At 42.3% G+C, this 12,088-nt stretch overlaps 1 protein-coding gene across 1 annotated transcript in view; it reads right to left on the reverse strand.

Moving 5' to 3' along the window:
- The window catches only part of LOC138958017 (piwi-like protein 1), a 30,217-nt gene extending 20,477 nt beyond the window's left edge, over positions 1-9,740 (reverse strand). The window contains exons 1-11 of the mRNA XM_070329044.1: positions 9,668-9,740; positions 7,958-8,051; positions 7,434-7,560; positions 6,980-7,055; positions 6,292-6,558; positions 5,786-5,978; positions 5,159-5,277; positions 4,447-4,527; positions 3,291-3,404; positions 1,178-1,366; positions 579-654 (exon numbers count right to left, since the gene is read on the reverse strand). Coding sequence (XP_070185145.1) covers positions 579-654; positions 1,178-1,366; positions 3,291-3,404; positions 4,447-4,527; positions 5,159-5,277; positions 5,786-5,978; positions 6,292-6,558; positions 6,980-7,055; positions 7,434-7,560; positions 7,958-8,044 — 1,329 coding nt within the window. The 5' untranslated portion in view covers positions 8,045-8,051; positions 9,668-9,740. The remainder of the gene's footprint in view (positions 1-578; positions 655-1,177; positions 1,367-3,290; positions 3,405-4,446; positions 4,528-5,158; positions 5,278-5,785; positions 5,979-6,291; positions 6,559-6,979; positions 7,056-7,433; positions 7,561-7,957; positions 8,052-9,667) is intronic.
- Between the last annotated feature and the right edge of the window lie 2,348 nt (positions 9,741-12,088).

The following is a 12,088-nucleotide window of genomic DNA, read 5'->3' on the forward strand; positions in this document are numbered from 1 at the left end:
TGATAATACGGCGCAAAAATTGAAAAGCTCTCAGCCGTACCAATTTAGATTGCATCTGACAGTTTCTACCGATTTAGATTGCATCTGACAGTTTCTCCTATCAGATTAAAGCTACTGGCACAATTATACACTACAGACTGTCTGATTTTCACAAATGACTGACTTAGTGGAATGTATACTCTTGCCTTTAACTTTCAGGTTATACAGGTTCCCGACATACCTTGTAGTCAGTGTGAAACCATCTACATATTCAGGTTCCCGACATACCTTGTATAGTGGTACCTTTCTTTCTTTCTTTATTTGGTGTTTAACGTCGTTTTCAACCACGAAGGTTATAATAGTGGTACCTGTCCCCCATGAAGTACAGCAGTACCTGCAACGTGTGGCCCCTCCAATGAGAGGATACCTCCCTTAAAAGGACGCTTTCTGTTGTCCATTTGTCAACTATCCCGACCAAACTATACCTTTCATGACAGGCCACCTGCAATGTAAGGACACTTGTGGCTGGTCCCAAGGGTGTCCTTTCATGGCCGGTACCACTGTACAATCGGTGTGAAACCATCTACATATCTACTTACTCCGTTGATTTTCCTGGCTTTTGGTCTGTGAACCAGCAGTGGCTGCTGCAGGTCCACTTTCTTGCCGTACTGCTTCCTGAAAACCACATTCACATCTTTCAAACATGTCTTTCTCTTTTATCACAAATTGGACTCTTTTTTAAGCAAGCATATCTTTTCAAAAGTGTTCTTCTTGTCAGTATTATCCTGGATTTCTTACGATCACTGGCTTGTGCTCACTGCTACCACAGAGTAAAGCTTAGTTCCTCACTGAGCACAATCAGTGACAGGTTTCAGAACAATGAGCAGCACACTGGTATGAATTTAATGCTCAGAATTTACTTTCATCGGCCAGTGCCAATAATCGTTTTGGAGTTAAAGGTAGCCCTTGACGCCTCTTTTCTCTCCAATTTGGTAGATCTGAGAAAATAATAGCTACATTTTGGGTGAATGAAAAGAATGTTTGTCACTTTGCTGACCCCAAACAACATCACTGACATACACCAACACAGAAAGTACACTTGTGTGAACAAAACCAAAACCAAAACCAAAATAATATGTTCAACTAATCTTGCATAGGTGCAACTAACAAAAGAGGGCGCATGAAGTGCATAACTTACTGGTAGTAGTCGGCAAATGTGATTTCTTCTCCTGAGGAGGTCTCAAAGGAATTCTGCGGAGTTTTTCCCCAGTCAATGTCATCAACCCGGTAGGTTTTGTTGTTGTACCGTGTCAACACAGTACAACCAACAATTTTTCGTGTGGCATCCTCTTGAAAAGTTCTTTGGCTTGCGTGCATCATATCTGCCCTGAAAAAGAATGCCAACATGGTACAAGCGCTACATGAATTGTTAAGGTGTGTATTTAAATCCCATGTCATAATCATCAGAAACTATATGCAGTTCCTCTCAATCAGGCATGGAAAGAGACCAATACCAAAGTCGCGTCAAGCGATATCAAAACATTTAGTCAATCTGTCGGCCTATAACAAACACAAAAGTTCAGGTCGTGTACATTTTTTTTTTACTTTGGATATGACACTTTTTTTTTAATGTATAGAAAGTATTCATAAACATAATACATTACTTACGACTATAACTGGAAGGATGCGTTTGTCACTACGTATTTTTAGAATAGTCTTACAAAAAATATGTATAAAGTATTTGCAGAAATAAAGAATGAACTTATGTGTATACAGTAAATGTGTTTGCGTCCACGCATGTATTAAAGCTGTGTGTAAAATGTGCTTTGAAAGGGCAGAATGTATGTATACACAGTAATATTTAAAAAAAAACAACTACTTAAAACAAGTGCTAGTGTGGTAGGCACTGTGTAGTGTGTATTGCTCAAACATCAAATAGGCAAGACATTCATATAGGACCGACTGCACTTTACAACACGTTCACTTATTATGAAGTATATGAAGTGCATCGTTCAAGGAAAATAATGTGTTCACAACACTGAAAATCAATGATTTTCGGAAATAACACATGTGGTTTCTGTACATGTGTTAGACACACAACCCCTCGCTAGTGACTGGCCTGAAGTTTCACGTGGGAAATAATGTCATTTCTTTAATTTCTTTAATTGGTGTTTAACGTCGTTTTCAACCGTTCAAGGTTATATCGCGACGGAGGGAAGGGGGGAGATGGGATAGAGCCACTTGTCAATTGTTTCTTGTTCACAAAAGCACCAATAAAAAATTTGCTCCAGGGGCTTGCAACGTAGTACAATATACCTTACTGGGAGAATGCAAGTTTCCAGTACAAAGGACTTAACATTTCTTACATACTGCTTGACTATGATCTTTACAAACATTGACTATATTCTATACAAGAAACACTTAACAAGGGTAAAAAGGAGAAACAGAATCCGTTAGTCGCCTCTTACGACATGCTGGGGAGCATCGGGTAAATTCTTTCTTGTCCCAACCAATATGGGACTCCCCCTAACCCGCGGGGGGTAATGTCATGTGGGGAAACTTTTCCATGTGACATTACAGGCCAGTCACTAGCGAGAGGGTGTCTCAAACATGAGTAGACCAAGCACATGTCAATATTTGTCCAAGCAAAAGAGCTTTCTCTTTCATAACCCATGCAAACCCGACAGTTATTTCCACAATTTGTCTATTACCCCATTCTTTTCAGGCAGCTGTATAAGGCACACACACACACACACACAAAGTTGGTTTAGGGTAATGTGACCAAATGCTTGGACGACGAAGGATCATACAACAGACACTTTTCTCTCTGCACAAAAGAAAGAAGAAAAACAATGAAGGTAATGAAAAAAAGAAAGACAGAAAAAGTCAAGGTGGAATGACTTCTTCTTCTCTTCCTTTTGTTGCTCGCTCACAGTCAGTCACTTTTGTGCAGTTGTATCCTGATTGGCCCAAGGACTGCACACATGGTCTTCGAATGGACTGTGAGCTCACCACCATAACACAGCATATGCTACTGGCTCCACACGATCAGCAGCTTAAAAGTAATTCAGGCCAGGAAGGGTAAAGCAGGGGTGAGGTTAAGCAAGGTATTCTGAAGAGTCGCATCAGCAATACATCTTTAACCAATGGGTTCAAAGCTCCCACCTGACTTTTTTCTCCTCCAAAATCTGGAAAAAATTAGTTTCAAAATTTCGAATACTGCATGGGAATTTTCCTCCCATTCATTTCTGAGCATGCACTGGAATCTTGTGTTTGCTTGGTTGCGAATTTTGTTGAACCAGTGTACTCACATGAGGTCGAGGACGGTCTGGCAGCGCAGCACCCTGTGGCTACTGTCCAGCAGCAACAGCAGACCCCCCTCCTGTTCCCCGATGGAGGTGATGTACCCAGGCCACACCTCCAACCTGACACCAAGACAACACACCACTTTTCAGAACACACAACTACGTCATGAGATAGTAATCATCAGAAATGATTGAGTTAGTTCCCTTTACTTCTCAGCAGTCACGTGACTTGTGACTGCCGACCACTTCCTCTGTGCATAAGTTTTTATGTTATGGTTATTTTAGCTGAATTATGGGTGTTAGGAGGAATGTATGGATGATTGGTGATGTTTTGAGTGTGCTGTGTATGTGAAGAAGGAGAAGGCATTCATCATGAACATTTTAATTTTGTGTTCAATCATTCCTGAAAGATGTACGTTTGTTAAAAAAAGGACACTGTAACAAGTTGCACATCCCCACCGAAAACCTCAACTTATACCTTGGTCTTTCATATGATGCTGTTAAAGACAACCAGAACTCAGTTCTGACATCTGTATTGTGCCACTTTAACTACAGTCCAACCTGCCTGGCAACAACCTCTCAGTAATGATCACCTGCCCTGGCAACAACCTCTCAGTAATGATCACCTGCCCTGGCAACAACCTCTCAGCAATGATCACCTGCCCTGGCAACAACCTCTCAGTAATGATCACCTGCCCTGGCAACAACCTCTCAGTAATGATCACCTGCCCTGGCAACAACCTCTCAGTAATGATCACCTGCCCTGGCAACAACCTCTCAGTAATGACCACCTGCCCTGGCAACAACCTCTCAGTAATGACCACCTGCCCACAACCACCACCCCAAAGGATCCTCCACAAACTTATTTTCTGTGCATTTCACCGTTCAATAGCGAACACTTCGTCTAAAATGACCACTTTCGGTCGGTCCCTTGGGTATTCGTTATAGACATGTTCCACCGTACTCAGGCATAAAATGAAGTTTTTGTAAATGATTAAAGAGACTTCAAAGCAACAAAGTAGTCTGGCCAATGCTTGAACAATTGTGACATAGTCCCAAGTTAAGCCTGTAGCAGTGACTTCCCATACTGAAAGAAGAGTGACCGTTTGGGATTCACTCAGCGAGACCATGAACCCCACACCGGGCTAAACTTGTCACTTACTGGTGTTCCCGAACTTTGCTTGGCGTTGCAGGGTTGTAGTAGTAGCGTCCGACTTGCACCAGCTTCATCAGGGACATGATCCTGCAACCACACAATTACATACTTCTGATTACAACAAATCTATCTTGGTATTGACGCTTGACATCTTTGTGATCATCATTTAAACCTTGCACATCCAACAGTCTTGTTCTCAGTCTTCGATCACTGACACATACTTTTTTGATCTGTTGCATTGGTCTGACGGTTAACTGTCCGATAGTTTTGTCTTCTGTCAGTTTTTCTATTGGACAAAGCCAGTGCTGTTCCCAGACTCCCAGAAGACAATAGCTGAATAGGTCAGCTGGAACTGGATTAACACTATGTACAAGTCTAACTAACTTATTGACATCCCAGTCTAGGAACAACACTGTTATAACTAAAACACAAATTTCAAACCCACAAAGTCTCGCTGACATAAAATTAAAAAGGTAATTCCAGCTTTGACATGCCGATGTTTCAATTGAAAAGTCATGCTGGATGGCATTCAAAACACAGCCAATAATGCTAGACTGTTTCTTCGTCCTTGAAAGTTGGCATACATGTCTCCCTTGTGCTGTTTCCAAAACAAAACCTTTGTCCTTTCACTGCAGTGCAGCTATGCATAATAAAAACTTAAGGACAAGACTGGCCCTTTTAAGTGAGGCAAGTGATTTGATTTGAGAAAAGTACGTACTTGCGCAGCAAGATATTGTAGAGTTGTGGACACTGCTCAATGGGCAGAGCTTTGGTCAGTCTGATCAGGATGGTGATGGTGGCACCGTCTGTTTTGCGTGTCGATGTCAGCTGTAGCTCCTGGACAAAACAAATCAATAAATAAGCAAATAAATGAATTAATCATCACACACACAAAAATCAATGAATCAATCAACCAATCAGTCAGCTCTTCACACGCATTTCTGTCAAGAGCTGAGCATCTTCTGACATATTAGCGTGAAAACTATAATACAAATGAAACAGCCTGTAATAGACGGTTTTCGCAAATAACTCGATCAGGATTGCATGGGTTGTGAAAGACAACCCTAGCTTGTCTCGGCCACACTTGTCTCGGCCACACTTGTCTCGGCCAAACTCAGGACACGTGGCCCATAATGTCACGTGGGGAAACTTTCCCACGTGACATTTCAGGCCAGTCACTAGCAAGGGGGTGGGTCTCAAACACCAGTACAGGAACCACGTGTCTAAAGTTTGTCAGAGAAAAAGCAAGGGTACTAACTCTTTCACAACCAATACAAAGCAGACAAAGTTGCTTGTGGAAATAGTCTATTTGCCCACAAGATCAGATTTGAACAATAGCACTTACATCCTGGTCCAGCTTGTTTGGGAGAAACATGATGGTGCCGTCGAAGAGCTTGACAGGCAGTGTGTCTTTGTGCTCGTTGAGCAGCCCCACTCGCATGCCCTTGCTGTCCACGATGGGGCTGAAGTTGACGTGGTACTGGTAGATGTTCTTGTTCTTGGCTCTCAGACGAACGGAGTTCACAGCCAGTCTTGATCTACCAAACAGAAACATCTGTCAAAACCACACCTTGCACTTGCTTAGGAAAAAGATTAACTTTCAAAGTATTTGGATCAGTCTTCCTGGTGGCAAGAAACTAACTATACATGTAAAAAAAAAAAACACCACAATGAGAACATCTGCAAGCTAAACTCACAAACGTGGATAAACACCCACACCAATCCTCTCTGTAAGTCTGACCACTACAAACAGCATTGTCTTGAATGAAAATGGATCACTCTTCCCTTCATTAGTTTATGCTATTATCAATCAATCAATTATGACACGAGGCAAGATATAAGGGAACTTACGCCTGCCCGCCAGCTTTAGTGTAGTCTCCCCTGCGACTGACGGCGGGGCGACGGACATGTTCCCGAGGAGGCTCCTCGGATTCCCTGATTCCCATCCTGGCCATGGCACCGACAGGGGCAGCGGGTTCTCCAGCCGCTGCTTGTGGGACACGAGGGGGCGCCATAGAAACCGGCGCTGGCGCTACACCTGGTGCTGGTTTCTGCGTAGCGGCGGCTGCTGCTGCTGCATGAGCCAACAGGGCTCCACGACCACGGGCTGGCTGCCCTCTAAAGAAATTAAACCAGGTCAGGCTTTTAATAATACTGTGCTCTTATTCAACAGTGAAGCTGAAAATAACGGGTCAATCAGGATTTTTCAGTTTGCACTATTTCACTCTCAAGCCTCCAGGAGCATCAAATACATACAAAATACGATTCTGGGCTGGTTTGTGAAATGGATGCCGTTTGAGAATAAAACCATTTTTTTTATACAGCTCAGACAGCATTTTATATAATCTTAGGTGCAGAAACACAGATTGCTCCAGAAGAGTTAGAAAGTGGTATCCGCGGAAAGTTGCGGAAAAGTCCCACCCCTGCTTATTCATTTGAGAACAGACACTAGATACTGAAGTCAACCTAAAGGACAAGGTGATGGTAGCAGCCTTTCAGCTTACCAGTCAGTTGCGTGAAAGGGACATGCAAATCTTACCTTTGTTGTTGCTGCTGCTGCACGAGAGCCAACAAGCCAGCAGCACTTCCACGTCCACTCACTGGTCTAGGGGCCGCTGTGGAGAGGGAAAATTGTCTTTCTTTATTCACATATTGACATAACACACAAATATTCAGTTGGTCACCGTAAACTCCAGAGGTTTGTTGAGACTCAAAAAGCAATAACTGAAAAAGGGGTTTAAAACTCATGTATCATCGACGAAGCGGACAGCATATCTTCCCACAAGAACTGTTTACTGAGTCACAATCAACCCTACGCACTGCACTGCCACAACACCATGATCATTTTGGAAGGAAAGGTCTTAAACTTTATTCACTTTTCTTTCAGTTTACTGTATGTTAGTTGTTACATCTGTATTACAGGCCTAATTCTGGAGCATGCCGACTAACCTGCATCTGTATTACAGGCCTAATTCTGGAGCATGCCGACTAACCTGCAGACTGCAGCTGTGGAGTTGCAGTGGGTGTCTGTGTGGGAGGCTGAAGAGCAGCTGCTGCTCGTCCAAGTGCCAGCAAGCTTCCTCGGCCTGTTGGTGCTGGTGCCTGACCCGGGGTCTGAGCCTAAATATCAAAGTTCAAACAGGAATTAAGAAAGCAACGCACAGTGGGGTCACTATCATATCAGTCATGATTCATCATTCAGTGTAAACAAGGTATAGCAATAGCATTATGTCATTCCCAGCAGGCTCAGATCAGCAAAACAGTCTACTTTATACTCAGTGATGTAGAACACAATGCCAGCCACAACCTACTACATACAACTGAAAGTAGACTGCATTCAAGTTTAGCTTCAGGCACTTGTCAAATTCAAAATGTGTACATCATTGGCATCTTTTACATTAATAAACTCTTTCAATGAGCCTGACACTGACAGCTAATAAACATTTAGAAAGTTGACATCTACTGGTAGTGGTACAGAATTATTGATAATAACATGTTAACTTATATTATTATTAACCTGTTCTTTCTTTAGGGCCTCCATGATGGCCCAGCCTCTCCCACCTCGCCCAAAGCCTCCAGAAGGGGGCCCTCCTCCTGACGCCATTGGTTTGCTGTAATAAAACAATGAATAACATTAACAAAAAATGTACACAATTGATATGAAGTATTTTCCAGAATCCTGTATTGAGGTCTAATGAATGACGTCTCACAACGTGTGTGGTCGTCCTTGGCGGTCAAGAAAGCCGCCGCGATCATTGCGCAGACGACACTTCTAGACCGCCAATATTTTGTGTGTGCATCACGTGCTCCACATAAATCGGCCGGAAACGAAGCAATTGGGAAACCTGGATTGGTTCTTGTTCATATGAATTTAGCATTTCATGCAGATTTCTTTTTTTCTGTCACCCCAACCTCCTCCCCCATACATTCAGTGATTCACAAATGTGTTGTTACTATTCAAAGGACCAACAACCAATCCCCCGTTTGTTTAAGTTTAAGGCGAGAATAGAAAGTGAAGCGAGGAAGTACTGTTTCTTGGGCATATTTCTCGCCGCGAAGAACACTAGGATTTGGAATGCAAAGGCGATTGTGCCCGGGGGTTGCTTGCTGCGAGAAAAAATGGCGGCCGCGCAGCTGCCAAACCGATTGGCTGTCTACGTACCAGTGCAGGTGACCTTTTCGATATCAACCAATGGTGTTTAATTCTTGCATAGCTAGCCATAAGCATGTCTCGCCTTTAACAAACACTCGCCATCTCACCACCTCCAACACATAATTTCCCTCATGAAGAAAACTGCTAACACTAACACTGGTAACAGTAACACACGGTCAATTTTTGTTTTTGATCGACTCAATGAAGGCTGTTGCAACTCAATGCAAGTTATCCAAATTCTGAAATGCATTGTGTAAATTTCTAAAGCAATAGTTTTGTTCGATTCAACTTAAGAGGAAGCAACTACATGTACATCGACATGCATGCCTCACTTTTGAAGGAGAAAAGTAAACTCGGGATGCTCAAGAATAGACCTTTTCGGTATCTGAGCAGCTCTCGCGAGACACGCTCTTTGTTATGCTTTGAACATCACGAGAACTTCGAACTTTGGCTTGTGCAGATCGCACGAGATCGCTGTACCGCATGCTTTGCTATGCTCTGAAGTTTGCGAGAGATCACGAGAGCTTGGAATACCGATAGGGTCTATTGAGAAATGAGGAATTTTAGTCTAATTTCATTGAAAACCTAGGGCTAGGGAAATAAAACAAATTTCAGTCAAACTCAAATGTATCGCTTTTCAATTTCATTTTCACTAGTTTCAGCAAAATTTCGCTGAGCAGTCACAACACCCGTAACTGACCTAGTTGACGAACAATGCCAATTCTCTCCGTCTGCAACTTGTGCAAGTGCAGGGACGTTTTATACCCAGGCCTTATAATAGCTTCTTTGAATCTATTTCGATTTGTATCCTATCTGAGGCGAAAGATCACGTTGCACTTGTATTCACAGAATAGAGTAAGTCAGTTCTGACGACAGTGACAGATGTCAGTATCAACGAAACACCACTGGAAGTAAGTGGTTTCACTTTGAAAACTAGGAACAATTGCTCCAACATTTACTGATTTTAGTTCTTCTACCGCACAAAATACTGTTTCTTGAAACGCATATTACTTAAGCAAATCAATTACATGTAATTTTCAATAGATAAGCACAACAATATCTTCGTTCAGTCACCTTTTTCCACTTAAAAGAACTTAAAAATAACTTTTCGCACGCAAATCACGTTCAATGGCGGCGAAAAGACCCGGATGTTTACTCTGAACAGTGCTTTCCCTTGCTAGCCGAAAACGACGATGGTTTTGATTGGTCAAATACGTACCCCCTTGGTCTTGGCACATTGTCTTTTGATGTTTGAAGGATCCGTTGTACAATCATTATTCTGCCGGCATTTTAAAAGAAACCATGCTTAGTTCACAGTTTGGGGCAGTGTACAGTCATTTCAAATACACCCTTTTTAATAAATTTTAGTTTTGACTAAATGTTTTAACATAGAGGGGGGAATCCAGACGAGGGTCGTGGTGACGGTGTGTGTGGTGTGTCGAGCGATTGAGCGGTCTGACTAAATACTACGCGAAATTTTTCATGAGAGTTCCTGGGTATGATATCCCCATACGTTTTTTTCATTTTTTTGATAAATGTCTTTGATGACGTCATATCCGGCATTTTGTAAAAGTTGAGGCGGCACTGTCACACCCTCATTTTTCAATCAAATCTGTGATCGAAATGTTGGCCAAGCAATCTTCGACGAAGGCCGGTACTTTGGTATTGCATTTCAGCTTGGAGGCTTAAAAATTAATTAATGACTTTGGTCATTAAAAATCTGAAATTTGTAATTAAAATTATTTTTTTTATAAAACGATTCAAAATTACGTTTATCGTATTCTTCATCATTTTCTGATTCCAAAAGCATATAAATATGTTATATTTGGATTAAAAACAAGCTCTGAAAATTAAAAATATAAAAATTATGATTGAAATTAAATTTCCGAAATCGATTTAAAAACAATTGCATCTTATTCCTTGTCGGTTCCTGATTCCAAAAACATATAGATATGATATGTTTGGATTAAAAACACGCGGTTCGACTGAGAGTTAAAAAGAATAGAGATATATAGAAAAGCGTGCTATCCTCCTCAGCCCAACCGCTACCGCGCTTTTCTGGGTGACGAGCGGTGGACAGACGATGCTACGAGTGTACTACACGTCACAACCGATCCGGCCTCTCCCATAATGCAACAGAAAAAGGGGCGGGGCTTAGCAAAAATAGCACAACGCGTGGCACGCGATGTAAACACGAACAGGCCAAAGTGCACTGGGGACGCGGGGGCACCAGGGCGCTCTAATAAATCAGCTTCAATGTTTTTGTCAATTAAAAAAAGCACAAGATAGTGTCCACAAGCTCTTTGTTTGGATTTCCTTCTCCCAAAAATGTTTTAACCTTTTGAACTTGGGCGTAAATAAGATTAATTTCCTCTCTCTCACCGCTAAACTGAATTTTACCATCTGGCTTTCTGTCTGTGCGAGCAGCATTTCTTCTTTTCAGCTTCTTCAGAGTTTTTCACATATTTTCGTTTCTGAACATTTGTGATATCTTGCATATTGATTGCGTATTTTGTTTATATTTACAATACAATTGAACTTTCACACAGAGAACCTTTGTGTCAAAGAAATCAGTCACACAGAGAGAAACAGAATAACAATGTCAAGGCTGTAGATGTCAGGCTAGTCAAACGGACAAAATGAAACTTAGTCTTGGTTGCTGTAACTCAGTCACCGCTATGATGGTACTTTCGCTGATATTAACAGAAAAACAACACAGAATCAGCCAAAACCGAGAACAATAAACAAGTTTAGTACGTCACAACGTCAATGAACAGAATTCTGGAGTCAATTTTTGCATCAGACTCTGACTAAGTGAGTGGGGCAAGCGTCAAACACCACTAAAATGAGGAGGGAAATCTTGGCGCATTTTTTTGGCGGAATACTTGAACAAACCAATCATTTTCAAACTGACCAAGGACAAAAACAGGCTTGTGAACCGAATGGTGAGGGGGGAGGGTACCTCGAAATGTGTGGGTGATGATTTCACATCACCAGTCTACATTGCTGCAGTCTTAGTATAGTAGCTCCACCGACCACTGTCCCCTCCGCCCTCCCCCCTCCCGTTCGTTCCCCCTTTCAACCCCCTACCACCTTGGAATAAACTGCAGAAGACCATTTGCATATCCTGGATTCTTCCATTTGTGTTGCCAGGGGCGACCCAAGATCCGAGTCCCTTTGTTTCCCATGTCCACTTAGAACAAACCGAGTTTAGATTACCCCTTTCTGTTTTGAAAGTAAACTTGCCCATCCTGTGAGGCACTTTCAGGGACAGTAATTATAGTTAGCGGGACCATGTAGACGAAGTCAACGGTGATAATCTGCGTAGTGTATACGCATACTTTGGAACACGGTCTGTTATTCCACCCAGCGAGAGCCTCTAACACAATCAGTGTTGTCGACAGATGGCGGGAAAACCTGAGTGTTTCACATTCCAACATCCGATGGTGATAGTAACTTAGTAAGGGCCAGGCTGCGGTCTGTAAGCTGTATTGC

The sequence above is a fragment of the Littorina saxatilis genome, linkage group LG2 (genome assembly GCF_037325665.1).
Source record: "Littorina saxatilis isolate snail1 linkage group LG2, US_GU_Lsax_2.0, whole genome shotgun sequence".
NCBI lineage: Eukaryota > Metazoa > Mollusca > Gastropoda > Littorinimorpha > Littorinidae > Littorina > Littorina saxatilis.